At 39.4% G+C, this 16,324-nt stretch overlaps 1 protein-coding gene across 2 annotated transcripts in view; it reads left to right on the plus strand.

The window, feature by feature from the left end:
* pkd1a (polycystic kidney disease 1a) overlaps positions 1 to 16,324 on the plus strand; it is a 143,311-nt gene that overhangs the window by 19,286 nt on the left and 107,701 nt on the right. Inside the window, exon 2 of one of the 2 annotated variants that reach the window (XM_061988148.2) lies at positions 2,665 to 3,147. In XM_061988148.2, the coding sequence (XP_061844132.2) occupies positions 2,882 to 3,147 (266 nt within the window). In that variant the 5' untranslated portion in view covers positions 2,665 to 2,881. The remainder of the gene's footprint in view (positions 1 to 2,664; positions 3,148 to 16,324) is intronic. The other variant, XM_061988150.2, reaches the window with a different exon arrangement.

The raw sequence follows: 16,324 nt of genomic DNA on the forward strand, positions 1-16,324 counted from the left end.
TCAAAAAGGTTAAGCACCTCTGAAGTTGATAAAAGGCGTATAATATTGTGTATCCCAGAGACCATGCAGATATTTTCTAGAGGGAGAGTTAACGTACAGTGACATCATCAGAACATAGACAAAGCCCGGTGATTCGTTGACAGCATTATTGCTTTTGTCCATGATCTTGCATCTGATCTTCTTGCCAAACTAATCAAATATTCAAATTGCCATTTATATGTTGGCCGTAGTGTGTGAATGTGGGAGGGAATGTTATCTATCTGTGTTGGCCCTGCGACTTGTCCAGGGTGTACACCGCCTTCCACCCGAGTGCAGCTGGGATAGGCTCCAGCACCCCACGCGACCCCGAGAGGCACAAGCGGTAGAAAACGGATGGATGGATGTTCAAAAAAACAGTGGTAGGAAGTCAACATTTATTAAAGGGGAACTGCACTTTTTTTTGGAATCGTTCACAATCATTATGCGAGACAAGAACACTTTTTTTTTTTTTTAGGATTTTAAAGATGATAAAAAACGCTAGCAAGATGCAAACAACTTAACACTGCATCGTTTTAGAGACACGCTGCAAATATATATATATATCCATCCATCCATCCATTTTCTACCGCTTGTCCCTATTGGGGTCGCGGGGGGTGCTGGAGCCTATCTCAGCTGCATTCGGGCGATATACATATATATATATATATATATATATATATATATATATATATATATATATATATATATATATAATGTAATAACAATAATGTGCTTTGTGGACTTTGAGAAGGCATTCGACCGTGGGGAGTGCTCAGAGAGTATGGGGTATCGGACTGTCTGATTGTGGCGGTCCAATCCCTGTATGATCAGTGTCAGAGTTTGGGACCCGTTTCCAGTGAGGGTTGGACTCCGCCAAGGTTGCCCTTTGTCACAGATTCTGGTCATGACTTTTATGGACATAATTTCTAGGTGCAGTCAGGGCGTTGAGGGGATCCGGTTTGGTGGCTGCAGGATTAGGTTTCTGCTTTTTGCAGATGATGTGGTCCTGATGGCTTCATCTGGCCAAGATCTTCAGCTCTCACTAAATCGGTTCGCAGCCGAGTGTGAAGCGACTGGGATGAAAATCAGCACCTCCAAGTCTGAGTCCATGGTTCTCACCCAGAAAAGGGTGGAGTGCCATCTCCGGGTTGGGAGTTCAAATACCTTGGAGTCTTGTTCACGAGTGAGGGAAGAGTGGATCGTGAGATGGACAGGCGGATCAGTACGGCGTCTTCAGTGATACGGACGCTGTATCGATCCGTTGTGGTGATTAAGGAGCTGAGCCGGAAGGCAAAGCTCTCAATTTACTGGTCGATCTACGTTCCCATCCTCACCTATGCTCATGAGCTTTGGGTTATGACCGAAAGGACAAAATCATGGGTACAAGCGGCAGAAATGAGTTTCCTCTGCCGGTTGGCGGGGCTCTCCCTTAGAGATAGGGGTGAGAAGCTCTGCCATCCGGGAGGAGCTCAAAGTAAAGCCGCTGCTCCTCCTCATCGAGAGGAGCCAGATGAGGTGGTTCGGGCATCTGGTCAGGATGCCACCCGAACGCCTCCTCAGGGAGGTATTTCGGGTGCGTCCGACCGGTAGCAGGCCACGGTCAAGACCCAGGACACGTTGGGAAGACTATGTCTCCCGGCTGGCCTGAGAACGCCTCGGGATCCCCCGGGAGGAGCTGGACGAAGTGGCTGGGGAGAGGGGAGTCTGGGCTTCTCTGATAAGGCTGCTGCCCCCACGACCCAACCTCGAATAAGCGGATGGATGATTTCGGCACACCACTGGCTGCATTGTTACCCACCAAGAGCGATCCAATTTCTATATGTTAGAATGCGAAAAAATAAAAAATAAAAGTTTTATCTTCTTTTCTCTTACAATGTTTGTGAACGATAGGCAAAATTCCCAAAAAAGTGCAGTTGCCCTTTAAGTCCCACCCTACACTTTACAAATCATAACAATAATTCAATAATTTGCTGGCTTTGTGATATCCATCCATCCATCCATTTTCTACCGCTTATTCCCTTTGGGGTCGCGGGGGGCGCTGGAGCCTATCTCAGCTACAATCGGGCGGAAGGCGGGGTACACCCTGGACAAGTCGCCACCTCATCGCAGGGCCAACACAGATAGACAGACAACATTCACACTCACATTCACACACTAGGGCCAATTTAGTGTTGCCAATCAACTTATCCCCAGGTGCATGTCTTTGGAGGTGGGAGGAAGCCGGAGTACCCGGAGGGAACCCACGCAGTCACGGGGAGAACATGCAAACTCCACACAGAAAGGTCCCGAGCCCGGGATTGAACCCAAGACTACTCAGGACCTTCGTATTGTGAGGCAGACGCACTAACCCCTCTTCCACCGTGACGCCCTTTGTGATAATAGTTATAATAATAATAAACAAATGATAATTGTATTGACAGTAACCAACAATAATTAAACATCTACACTAAATACAAAAGTAAAAGTGATTATCGGTAATGTTGCATTGTGCAGAGTGCAATTATTATATGATATAGGAAATAAACAATGACTCAGTTAAAGTACATGGAGCCCTTAGCGGTGGTTTGTGGCATTGCATGGAGTGGAAAGAGTAGGCGAAGGAGGAGCAGCAAGGAGGAAGTTCCAAAACTTTTTTTTTTTTTTCAGTTCAGAGAAAGAATCCCGGAGACGTTCCGTTAGTTTTTCCAGAAGAACAAGAAAACCCGAGAAATATTCTCAGAAAAGGTGGACCTTTGCTATCTCGGGCTCTCTCCTCACATGACATCCGAGGCTAAAAAGTGTGTCGGCTTCGGTCCTGAGTGGTTTGTTTCTTCCCAGCTTGAAAGGACTTCCACCATCAGAAGCGATGAGATATGAGTGAGCTATGCCTTGTGGAAATGGAGCGACTGTAACCAAGCGGAAACATGGCGTCTATGGGCCCAGCTTCTACTTCTTCTCCAGTCTGCTGGTGGCCCTCTGCTGCCTGGAGCCATGGAGCCTCGGCTCGCAGGCGGCGAGCTGCAGTCCTTGTCCGGCCAACTGCAGCTGCACGCCGGCGGGGCTCCAGCAGTCCTGCGTGGTCAACTGCTCCAACGTCGGCCTGGAGAGGGCCCCCGGAGCCGCAGACATCCCGCTGACCACCAGTGTGCTGTAAGTCACTTCTTATCCACATGGAAAAACATTATTATTGCTATTTTATACTGTGTAATGTATCAATACCAAAGACTATAAAAATGGGACCCTGCTTGGCACTCAGCATTTGGGTTGGAATTGGGGGTTAAATCAGTGTTTTTCAACCACAGGTGTGCCGTGGGAGATTATCTAATTTCACCTATTTGGGTTAAAGATATTTTTTGCAAACCAGTAATTATAGTCTGCGAATTATGTGTTGTTGTTGAGTGTCGGTGCTGTCTAGAACTTGGCAGAGTAACCGTGTAATACTCTTCCATATCACTAGGTGGCAGCTGGTAGCTAATTGCTTTGTATATGTCGGAAGCAGCGGGAGGCAGTGTGAAGGTAAAAAGGTGTCTAATGCTTAAACCAAGTATAAACAAAAGGTGATTGAAGCTTAGGGAAGGCTATGCAGAACGGAACTAAAACTGAACTGAAAGAACACAAGTGTTGTATGCAGGGGACCAAAGATTTGGAACCGGCTTAATGAGAGCCTCAAGATGCTGTATCCATTCTCCAACTTCAAAAAGAAACTGAAAACTTACCTATTAACCACCTATATTTAATGCCTCATGTGGGGTAGACTATTGTTGGGTTTTGCATGGTTGAATGAATGTATGTATGTATGTGTATGCTTGCTTTAGTACTATTATCTTGTGTTAATCATATAGCGTTGTTTTTGTTGTTTTTTGTTGTTGTGCTTGCTACCATGTTTCATCATTCCATGTATATACTGTCCTCTGGACCCCCTGTCAAAAGCTTCTTCTAGTTTATTTGGGGGACCCTTTCACGTACCAACATCTTTAAATGATGATATTCACTGCTATTGTAATTGTTATATGGTATTGTGAATAAACTTGAAACTTGAAACTTGAAACACCTCCAGGCAGCTACAACCCTAGCCTAACCCTGTCCCCCCACCACATCCCACCTCCCCGGATTGTAAATAATCAAATATATATACTTGTTCTTATGCTTTCTGAGCTCACTATGTTCACTGCTGGCTGTACATATCCTACGAAGTGAGACTTACACTGTTACAATGTCCATTTCTCAGATGATAAACTTGTATGATGACTGTATTATGCTGATAGTATATATTTGTACCACAAATTGATTAACGTGGACCCCGACTTAAACAAGTTGAAAAACGTATTCGGGTGTTACAATTTAGTGGTCAATTGTACGGAATATGTACTGTGCTGTGCAATCTACTGATAAAAGTTTCGATCAATCAATCAATCAACCGGCTGCAAAAACAGAATGCTGGACGACAGCAAAGACTTACTGCGGAGCAAAGACGGCGTCCACAATGTACATCCGAACATGACATGACAATCAACAATGTCCCCACAAAGAAGGATAAAAACAACTGAAATATTCTTGATTGCTAAAACAAAGTAAATGCGGGAAATATCGCTCTAAGGAAGACATGAAACTGCTACAGGAAAATACCCCCAAAAAATAAAAAGCCACCAAAATAGGAGCGCAAGACAAGACCAAAAAACTCAAAATAAGTCACGGCGTGATGTGACACCTACTTAAAGACAAGAGCTATATTGATGCATGGTTGGTTATGGTTTAAAGTCATATCCAACAATTGCTACAACGACTTTTTACTGTCAACTGAGTTTTGTTTTTTAATCATTTCTGCTGATTTCTCCTGATTTTTTCAACGCAAAAAAAGTGCCTCTGCTCAAAAAAGGTTGAAAAACAGTCACTGTAATGTATCAATACCAAAGACTATAAAAATGGGACCCATTATCTCCCTACTTGGCACTCAGCATCAAGGGTTGGAATTGGGGGTTAAATCAGTGTTTTTCAACCTTTTCTGAGCCATTTTTTTCATTGAAAAAATCTCGAGGCACACCACCAGCAGTAAAAATTTAAAAATTAAAACTCAGCAGTCGATATTGACAATAAAAAGTTGTTCTCGCAATTGTTGGATATGAATTCAAACCATAACCAACCATGCATCACTATAGCTCTTGTCTCAAAGTAGGTGTACTGTCATGACCTGTCATATCATGCCGTGACTTATTTGGAGTTTTTGGTGTTTTCCTGTCTGTAGTGGTTTACTTCTTGTCCTGCGCTCCTATTTTGTTGTTGATTGTCATGTCATGTACGGATGTACTTTGTGGACGCCGTCTGCTGCTCCACACGCTGTAAGTCTTTGCTGTCGTCCAGCATTCTGTTTTCGTTTACTTTGCAGCCAGTTCAGTTTTAGCTTCGTTTTGCATAGCCATCCCTAAGTTTCAATGCCTTTTCTTAGCGGCACTTGCCTTTTGTTTATTTTTGGTTTAAGCATTAGATACCCTTTTACCTGTACGCTGCCTCCCGCTGTCGTCTGCATATTGTGATCACGACAAACCATGTTCCCGACATCTACAAAGCAATTAGCTACCTGCTGCCACCTACTGATATGGAAAAGTATTACACGGTTAGTCAGCCGATCTCTAGACAGCACAGACACTCAACAATGGCACATTTGCGGATTATAATTACTGGTTTGCAAAAAATATTTTTAACCCAATTAGGTGAAATTACATAATCTCCCACGGCACACCACACAATATCTCACGGTACACTAGTGTGCCGCGGCACAGTGGTTGAAAAACACTGGGTTAAAACACCAAAATGATTCCCGGGCGCGGCCACCGCTGCTGCTCACTGCTCCCCTCACCCCCCAGGGGGTGGAACAAGGGGATGGGTCAAATGCAGAGGTTAATTTCACCACACCTAGTGTGTGTGTGAGACAATCCTTGGTACTTGAACTTTAACTTTAACTTAATAGGCAACAGCAACAGCAAGAGTTATTGTTGTTCTTTCATTTATTTACAACACATCCAACCTGTTTGCATCCCCCCCAAACAAATGTCAAAGTTTATTAAAATGATTAATTTATTTTAATATCAATTAAATTAGCTGCATTTGATTTGTAGTCAGAACAAAAACAGTCACTTTTCCAATTAAACCACCATAAACACTATTGTTATAGTTATGGTATTATTTTTTATTTCGAACATGCACAGTATTGCACATCTCATATTTACAGTTTCTCATTGCAACGTGTCCTAAAAGGAGTAGGAAGAAGCAGATCTTATTTAATCCTACCCCTTTTACGAATTCATAGCACATTTGTTGGTTCACTTCTTGCAGTCAATCAAAAAACACAAACAAATAGATAAATAATAAATAAATAATTATAAGGTTCTAATGATACGTTGTTGATAAGTTGTGATTCCCGTTAGCAACCCATTTTGATTTTAAAATGTGCAAAACAACATTTGTGTTTACCCTATTTCTTAAAATAATACAATCCAGTTTGCCCTCTGGACTGATTGTTCTATACCAGAAATTCCCCAACAAGTGGTACGCTAAAGAAACACTTTAATTAAGGGATTATTTTTTTATGTTCCTGTATTTAAACACAGTGTTACTGTTCAAACTGTGTGTGATGTTACATCGGCCAAAATATTAAATATATGCTTGTTAGATAAAGCCTCTTCCTTAATTTTAATGAATACTTAAGCCTACTATGCTACTGTATTTTAGTGTTGGTCATTATGGTGGTACTAGAAGAGCCAAGTGTTTTTTGAGGTGGTCCTCGGTGGAAAAAGTTTGAGAACTACTGTTCAAATAATTCCAGTGTTACATCCATCTGTCAGGCATTTTGCAGACTTTGCTACAGCATGTCTACAAGAATCGCTCCGCATAAAGCTATTGTCTTATAAACTTTACTGCATAAACTTAGAAAATAATTATACTGTATTTAAGGAATCCTTTTTTGCGTTCTATTTTAGGGCCCATGCTGCCAGAGTCTGTATTTTTTTTAGAGTGCATGCATGTGACTTCTTGTGGTACCCAAAAGAGCAAAGCTGGTCACCAGAAAAGCGAAACTAGACTTTGTGGCGCAGATCCGTAGATCCGTTCGCTGTCCTATTACAGCAAGAACATTGTGTTCTGAGCAGACGGAAGCCATATGTTTTCAATTATTTATTTCCCCTCAAACCACCCACTCTTATTTAACTTAAACACTCAGCCTACTCATACTGTATATGCAGAAATCTCAGGCACCAGGAGAACGGGAGATGGTTGACTGTGAACTCTGCGGACTAATCTGACTAATGTTGTTCCGTTACCGATATTTTGATATAGGTAGCAGTAGCAAAATGTACAAAACATTTCGTTATTGGTTTTACTTTAACAAAAAATCTTATGATACATTAAACATATTTTCTTATTGCACTCAAAGAAAATTTTTACAACATGGAAATAAAATGGCAGTAACATACTAGATAACTTTTCTTTTAGTAGTAAGTAAGCAAATGGGTTACAAAGGCTCCTAATTTGACTGCTGACGTATGCAGTCACATTGTGTCGTGTCCCATTTTTTTTTAATTATGAGGGACAAACGTTAGAAAATAAATGGACAAATTGTTAATCTACTTGTTCATTTACTGTTAATATCTGGTTATTAGCGATATTGTTATTTTAAGCGCTAATGCAGAAGTTCTATTTTTAGCAGTCATAATTTGTCCCGAAGTAGTCTTTGTTGTCTCTCATTAAGTATGCTGTTAGAAGTACTACTGTTTTTGTTAAAGGAAAAGGCGAACTTTGTGATACTTCTGTAAAATGAATACGTCGCCGTATGCCTAAAATGGGTAAAATACATAAATATTACATATTATGAATGTGCCTGTTACTATATTAAATGTTTACTTACAGTGTGTATATAAAACAATAGTAGAGGTGTGTGAATGTTTTTAAAGTGCTATACAGTTAGAATAGAGCAACTCCCATTGACTCCATTGTTAGCTGACTTTTGCTATTGTTTCTTTTACGATTTAGAATGCATATATAAAAGAAAAACGTATGTGTTCTTGTCTTACATAGTGATTTTGAATGATAGGCAAAATTCTAAAAAAAAAAGTGGAGTTCCCCTTTAAGGGCGTAAGAATGAGTTCAACATTCGGAGCGGCACACACATATTGAAACCCTGACAGAAAATGTTTACCTCATTACCTAACCTAAAACCCTTTACTGTGTAAAATGTGGAAACAATGAAATATTCAAAATGCCTTTTCAGTCCTCACCTGTTGTCCTTTCTGGATGTGTTTCTAATAATCTTACCTCACACCCTGAAGTTCCCCCTGGCGCTCCTACTTCTTCTCTGACTTTGGGACAAGTTCTTCGCATTGTTAAAATGGTTTATGTTAAACATAGGTATTCCACTAATTAATTTATGACCTCACCTGAGCTATTTTTCTCTCCAACTGATTTGCTTTAACTGCCTCACTACTTTACGAACTATCATCCTCTTGATAAGACATGTTAAACATAATATCTAATATAATGTCATACTTGTAGACAATTGGTTGAGTATAATTAGGTGTTGTCTTTGTGTTGTGTATCTGTTTACTCACACTGACATTACTCTTAAAAAAAAAACAAAAAACCAGGAAGTCCTGCTGCTGTTTCAACCTTTTTTGTGGCACTATTGTGCTGGAATGAGATGGCAAAACATTTGAGCTATTGTTGACAATATTTGGAAACACTGACAAAGTTTACTAAAGATAATGGATGAGTGACCATGCCAGGATCAGGATGACTTCACTCAAAAGACGTGCTACGGAAAAATGAATATAAAGTAACAGATTTATAAAGAAGCTATATTTATGACAACGTTCCCTTCACAGATCTTTGCAGTCTCTCGTGTCCCTCGGAGTCAGAGCAGCTTAGTGAATGGGGCACCAGGGATTTGATGTTATGTTTCGCTTTCAAAATGATACCACAAGAGTCAAAGATTTCAAAGACGATCAATCAATATGAAGAAAAATGCTAGAGCCGACCGACCCTTGACCGCTGACCAATCACAACAGAGTTGGCACGATCTGGGAGGAGGCTGCGGGATCTGAGGATTTCAGCCAAAAGGAAAAGAATGCGGATTAGCCCTGTTCACACCCTTAAGCTTTTTATTTTTTATTATCATTCTAAAAGCCCCTGAAATGAGCTGGATAGGGCCCCTTAAATGTTTGCTGTATAGCACTCAGGGTGTAACGGTACATGTATTTGTAATCAGATTTTTCCGTACGGAACATTAATTTCGGGTAGGGATGTAACGGCAATCAGCAGGCTTTTCCCTAGATTGCCAACATATCTGCGGCGGTCGAGGAGTGGCTAGGACGTTACGATGTATATATTTTCTTTAAAAAGGCAAAGAAATGTATACATACATTTAAAACAAATCTGTGTTATTATTAATTAGTATTAACTTATATTTTTTTTCTTACATAATATCGTTTTGCTGTATTTTTCTATTTTTGCTGCTTATTGTGCAATGTACCGTACTTTGTTGAGAATGTTTTTTCGAGAGATTTCTCCAATCCTTTTATTTCTGGGTTTATTATTACTAGAGACTCAACTTCTGTCCCTGTTTAAGTATGTCCACATCACAGACCTGCCTCTGTCATAGACAATCCAGTGCTGTGCAAAGTCTTTTTTGGCGGCCCAATTTTTTGGTGCATCACTAGTCAATAGTACGCAAATAATAAACTATATATATCCATTCATACTGCAACGACCTCCAGCCATCCATCTATCTTCTTCCGCTTATCCGAAGTCAGGTCGCGGGGGCATCAGCCTAAGCAGAGAAGCACAGATTTCCCTCTCCCCAGCTTCTTCGTCCAGCTCTTCCCCTGGGATCCCGAGGCGTTCCCAGGCTAGCTGTGAGACATAGTCTTTTCACCGTGTCCTGGGTCTTTCCTGTGGTCTCTTATCAGTCAGACGCGCCCAAACACCTCATTAGGGAGGTGTTCGGGGGACATTGTGACCAGGTGCCCGTAACACCTCATCTGGCTCCTCTCGATGTGGAGGAGCAGCGGCTTTACTCTTTACTGTAATTGTATTTTCGTGTGTTATGATGTTAATTGTTCTCATTGTCTTGAACACACTGTGTTGACGGAGAATGAGGCAGTGTTACTGAATGGATAACATGCTGGAACGGGGCTGGTTGTCAGCATGAGATTGGCAATAAAAGTTAAAAAGAGTGTCATACTTTGTGTGTCTTCTTCTGGACACTAAAACACTTTATATTACATTAATTTGTTTTCACAGTGTGGCGGCTAGTATTTTGCCGTGTCAAGCCGCCACAATCAATGGGAAACCCTGAACGGAAAAATTATAACCACAGTAAAATTCCCGACTGTTAGTATTAATATTTCAAGTTAAAATTATCGTAAAACTGTGATTAATAATCGCACTTTGATAAATCTCACGGACCGGCTAGCACTAGCTTGCTAGCCAGATTAAATGCAAATATGTAAACAAGAGACATTAACGTCTTTCTCTAATAAGAAACCACATATCCCAATTTAAACGTATACAAACACGTGCTGTCTGAGCAACTAGATATTCAATTGTGCACAATGAACCGACAGACTTTGCCCTCTTAGTACAGAGTGATCAAACTGACACGGATGTTGACATGTTTTCAACAGGAAGTGATGTCACATAAACCAGAAGTGAAGCGTACAACACCATTTTGCTTTTATCATTAAAAAAAAGCACTGTAAAACCTCTTACAAATTAAAATGGAAAATATCAAGATATTTAAACACTAAAAATAACGTCTCTGAAGAAGACAGAACAATATTTAGTTTCTTCTGCAAAGAAAGTATATTTGTGACCTATTTATTTCATTTTATTTTTTAAACAAAACTTGGTTAAAAATATTTAGTGTGTATCACCATGATATTAACTTTTTATATTGTTACATTCTTTGTACCTGAGGGTTTTTGCAGTTTTTTTTTTACTTTGAAAAGCACTAAAACTAAGCAGTTTTGTTCCCTTACTGTACCAAAAATGAACCTTTAAAACAGAGGTATCTTCCAATCTGTGATTAGATCATACCGTTACTCACCTATGATGTATATAGAACTTCACTTATTTTTGCACCACAATCTATGCCGTGCATGGGCTCACTTGTTTTGACATATAATATATGATTTGTTTGGCTTATGTGATCCGCACTCAAGTTTTATACACTTCCTCTCTTCTTAAAGAGATGGGGCAGGGCCCAGCACGGTGGACACGCACATGCACACATGAGCGCATAATAGAATGTGTTATAGAATTACTGTAATCGCTCTGCCTCAGTTCCTAATGCTAACCGCCACCTTTTTATGTATACAAAGACTTGAAATAATCCTCAGGAAAGTTGCAGAAATTTGCCCTGAGCTTTGTTTGCTTATTTTAAATTTATTTATTTAATTTGACAAATAAATGTTGAAATATAACTTGAAACAGTTTCCTTTTACCAGCGGATTTTGTTCAACGTGTTATGAAAAAAATCTAGTTTGGAGTGTTGTTTTTAAAATTTTACTAGAGATGATGCACTATTTGCAATGTCCTTTCAAACTACTAGTTTTTAACAAATAAAATAAAAAGTAGTTTTGAATTATCTCTGCCATTTGTATTTATTGCTTTTTTGTGTGTTTTTTAAGTATACATTTTTTTGTGAAAAAGTAGAACATTTTATTTTCAGGCCGTATCGCAAACAGTTGAAGTTGAAAAAATAAGGATTTCTGCCACCAGCTGAGCCGGGCAGTTATATATAGAGGATGTGTCTGTGGCATTGAATAGGTCTGTTTGTGGGAGCACTTTGGCAGACCTGCCAACTTTTCCGGAAGACACCCTGAAATTGCCTTTGTCTACTGATATTCAGAAAATCCAACTTACAAGAAGGAATGAACTACAAGGGGTATTTTTCTCAAGAGCACATTTCCTCCTCACCAATAAAAAAATATATATATACATTTTCGCGAGTGGAGTTTTAAAAACTATCTGTTCACATAAAAACACAATAATTGGCTATTAGGGAAATGTTGTCTTTCCAGAGAAGACTGGTACATAACAATATATTGTTAAACAATATAGTGATGTGCGCGATGGGCAATAACGTGTATATTATCTTTAAATCAACGCATAGAAGTGGAACCTGCTGCAGTCCATGTTGACAGTCTCAACAGCACAGAACTTTTTCCCAACCAAGTCATTGCCAAGTATCAACCTTTGATAAAAGTGCATGGACGACAAATTCAAACGCCAAATGTTGGCGTCTGTTCCGCCTATAAAGCCCTTAAAAACATTCAAACACCTCCATTGAGGTTTTATATACATGATGTAAGTATATACTCACAGCAACAAAAGTATCATGAATCAATTTAAGTGGACCCCGACTTAAACAAGTTGAAAAACTTATTCAGGTGTTACCATTTAGTGGTCAATTGTACGGAATATGTACTTCACTGTGCAACCTACTAATAAAAGTCTCAATCAATGTAATGTAGTAACAGGCACATTTATAATAAGATTTAATATTTATATATTTTGATAATTTTAAGCATTAATTAAAAAAACGCATCGCCATGTTCGCTTTTTTTTTCTTTATTACTGATTACTGCTCAATGAAGACTTTGTGAGAGCCAACAAACATAATAAAACATCACTTAATTTGTAATGTCTGCTGTCATTCGGATGCTGACTGCTAGGATGTTCATATATTCCCATTTAGATGAAGAATGACCATAATTCTCACAAAGGAAGGGGGTTGGGCGGGGGGGTCCAAGCGTCTTTTCATGTCGTTCTCGCCATTTTCGGGTCCTAAATGGCTGTCAGAGTGTACCAACTTGTCGGAATACTTCTTCAGACTTCCTCTGTCCAGGTGAGATGCATTATTTATGAGCTACAATAAACTTCCAAGGAGCAAGGAAGGGAGGAAACACCTCGCCGGTCGATCATGTCAAAATTGTGCACAGGCTTGTGATCACAGCGCCGCTATAAATAGTTTGTCTGTGTTAGCACTTATAATAACAATATCACTAATACTTGGTTGATATTCAATTCACAAAATGTTTTTGAGTGGTTATTTATTGGATTTTATGGGCGAAATAGAGGACCACCCATTTGCTCCGCTGTGAGCGTACTTTTATTTGTGTTTATTTACGAGATAGAATGCATCAAAAAATTCCATCTGTTGTCATGTCTTTATAATGATTGTGAACGATGGACAAAATTCCCAAAAAAGTGCAGTTCCCCTTTAAGCGGTGCCATTTTTACACACAACAACAAAAGTAAAACGTAATGAAAAACAAAAAATTAGTAATACATAATAAATGAATTAATAAATAATGAATATTATATAATATATCATTAATATACATAATTCATATATTATTATACATTGTATATATATTATAATATAATTGGGCACATACGATTGAATCATGCATAGATAATTAATAAAACAAAAACATAATTTTAACACCCATATACACTGTAGTGGCCTCTGCGGTGTTCCAAGCCAATGTCTGTTTGATTGTATCGTGCATCTTCGGTGTAGTTTTCATTACCAAATTTGAAGGTGTTGAAATCGCCATGTAAAGTTGCCAATACTAATCAGTAGCATACCAATATAAAACAGCATCGAGCTAGCGCATTTGGAATAGTGGAAGTGGAAGTTCAAGTGTTTTCTATCAGGCATACTTGCGGATGTGAAGTCACGTGCAACAGGTATCGTAATATGGCACCATTGGATGTACGTGAATCAACACCCAGTAGTACCAACTGTATTCGGTCGGTAACTTTAAGTATTAAATTCAGTCAATGTAATTTCATAAATTTTCTGTCATGACAGGCTGTCATAAATATTCTTAACAAAATAAAATGTGTATTGACCCACAGTGGGATCTATCCATTCTGGTTTCCCCTGGCCTTTTGATCTACAGGGAGATTAAATGGCACTGCAGCTTTTAATGAATACTCCTTGGTCATGATTTATACGAATGCACAAAGTCAAGCGCAGTAATGATAAAGTACCTTTGATGCTTTATTGGTCTCCATGGCCCTGGTGTTCTTTGCGGAATTTGTACACATTCACTCCAATGTAATTCTCCAATCTATTACGGTCGAGAGAACTTTGCAATGTTCCTATAGCAATCAGATGCATTAACACAAAGATACGTCCAAGGTTTTAGACAATAACATTTAACACAAGGGCCTTAAAAGCTTTTACACAGATCCCTCTTTTCGCCTTTTCTCCTCCAGATAAAGCTATCCTCATATAATCACATCTGAACACACACACACACACACACACGTATAAACCCACACACAGACATTGAACGCATTGACTGCGCGTGAGGGAGTTTGTTGTGTTACCATGGCGAGAGTAGCTTATGACATCAGCAAGGGAAGCGCAGGCATTCCAGGGAGAAAAATGAAGACAAGTCATGAAAGGTACCATCATCCTTTGTGTTTTACAGCCAGAATTGAATTGAACACGATAACATAACTGCCAATATGCCACTATTTGGCATGTCTAGCATTGGCTAAACATGGTCTGCTATCTCAGGACAATTCTCTTATTGTTATTTTTTTTTACCTAGTGTAGTGTGTGTGCCTCACAAGACGAAGGTCCAGGTTCAATCCTGGGCTCGGGATCTTTCTGTGTGGAGTTTGCATGTTCTCCCAGTGTCTGCGTGGGTTTCCTCCGGGTACTCCGGCTTCCTCCCACCTCCAAAGACATGCACCTGGGGATAGGTTGATTTTGCAACACCAAATTGGCCCTAGTGTGTGAATGTTGTTTGTCTATCTGTGTTGGCCCTGTGATGAGCTGGCGACTTGTACAGGGTGTACACCGCTTTCCGCCTTCCGCTCCAGCACCCCCGTGACCCCGAACGGGTCAAGCGGTAGACAATGGATGGATGGAAGCTACTTTTACTTATATTGACTTTAGTTTTCATTGCCTCATCTGCTTGAGTTATTATGTTTAACTAAGAAGATATTACCAGATATCTAGATGATTTGATGAATTATTCCATTCTCTGTCAGTGCCATTCATGCAGACCAATTGTCTCTACATCCACAGGTTTAACATGAGCTTGGTATGAAAAGAAGGGAATATTTTGATGATTCTTGTAAAAGGGGAACATATTTTGTATTACACTGTAGGGTATTATTGGCTTGTTTTATAAATACAGACCATTTACTATTTACCATTGCCATGTTCGCTGTAGGATAGCTTCATCAATGGTGGCAGTGGCATCAGAAATATTTTGCTTAAAAAAAAATAACATTCTGTATCTTTGTTCAATGCACGATATCTTTAACCTAACCCCATAGAAAGAAGTTTAAGGGAGTGATATTTGGTGAACGTGGCGGCCTAGGATTTTCCCAATCCCAACCAATCCACCGGTTTGAAATTGTTTGATTGAGAATTCGACGACCATGCAGTCCTATTTGAACAATTTCAATTGATAAACACTTATTACAATATAACTTATCTGGTTAAGACAACTTATCAACTGCTTTTGTAATAATTGCTTTAAATTATAAAGAGAATGTATGGCCCCCCTGTATATTGCGATATAGATTTTAAACCATATCACCCATCCCTAGAGATTACTGTTTGGCACTAATAAAAACCTACTCTAAACCATTTCTCAGTGTATTGCTGTCCCATGATCAGAGCCCATTGTCCAATTTGAATAAAATACCCCCTCTTTCAAAAGCTTACAGGCAATAGAATCCAGGTATTGTCTCCAATTTTGCATGAGGTAAATTTGCATACAACATAGTTTCCATAGAGAGAATCGTAGAGAGAACTGAATTATTTCTGGTCGGAATCATTTCAACGTAAACCCAAATAAGTCATTAGCCAATAGCCAAATATTCAATTATATCAAACAAACTTATGAACAGAAAACAAAAGGTAAGACATGTTTTGTGGGATGTTCCAAGCAGGTTTTTATGCTGCTGAGTCCGATAGCAATCGTCCATGAGTGAGATTGGCCGATACCGATCACATATGCATTAACTGTAGTTTGTTTAATTTTTTTTAATGAGTTCTATTGACAGTGTTACAATATCAACACAATCCATCCATCCATCCATTTCCTACCGCGGAGCCAACGCAGATAGACAGACAACATTCACACTCAAATTCACACACTAGGGCCAATTTAGCCAATCAACCTATCACCAGGTGCATGTCTTTGGAGGTGATAATGATAACAGTGATAATGTTTGATCATAATAAACATGATATGCAATTTTCATATTGTTTTACATCCCAAGTTTACAGATGGATAATTAC

The sequence above is a fragment of the Nerophis lumbriciformis genome, linkage group LG27, assembly GCF_033978685.3.
Source record: "Nerophis lumbriciformis linkage group LG27, RoL_Nlum_v2.1, whole genome shotgun sequence".
NCBI lineage: Eukaryota > Metazoa > Chordata > Actinopteri > Syngnathiformes > Syngnathidae > Nerophis > Nerophis lumbriciformis.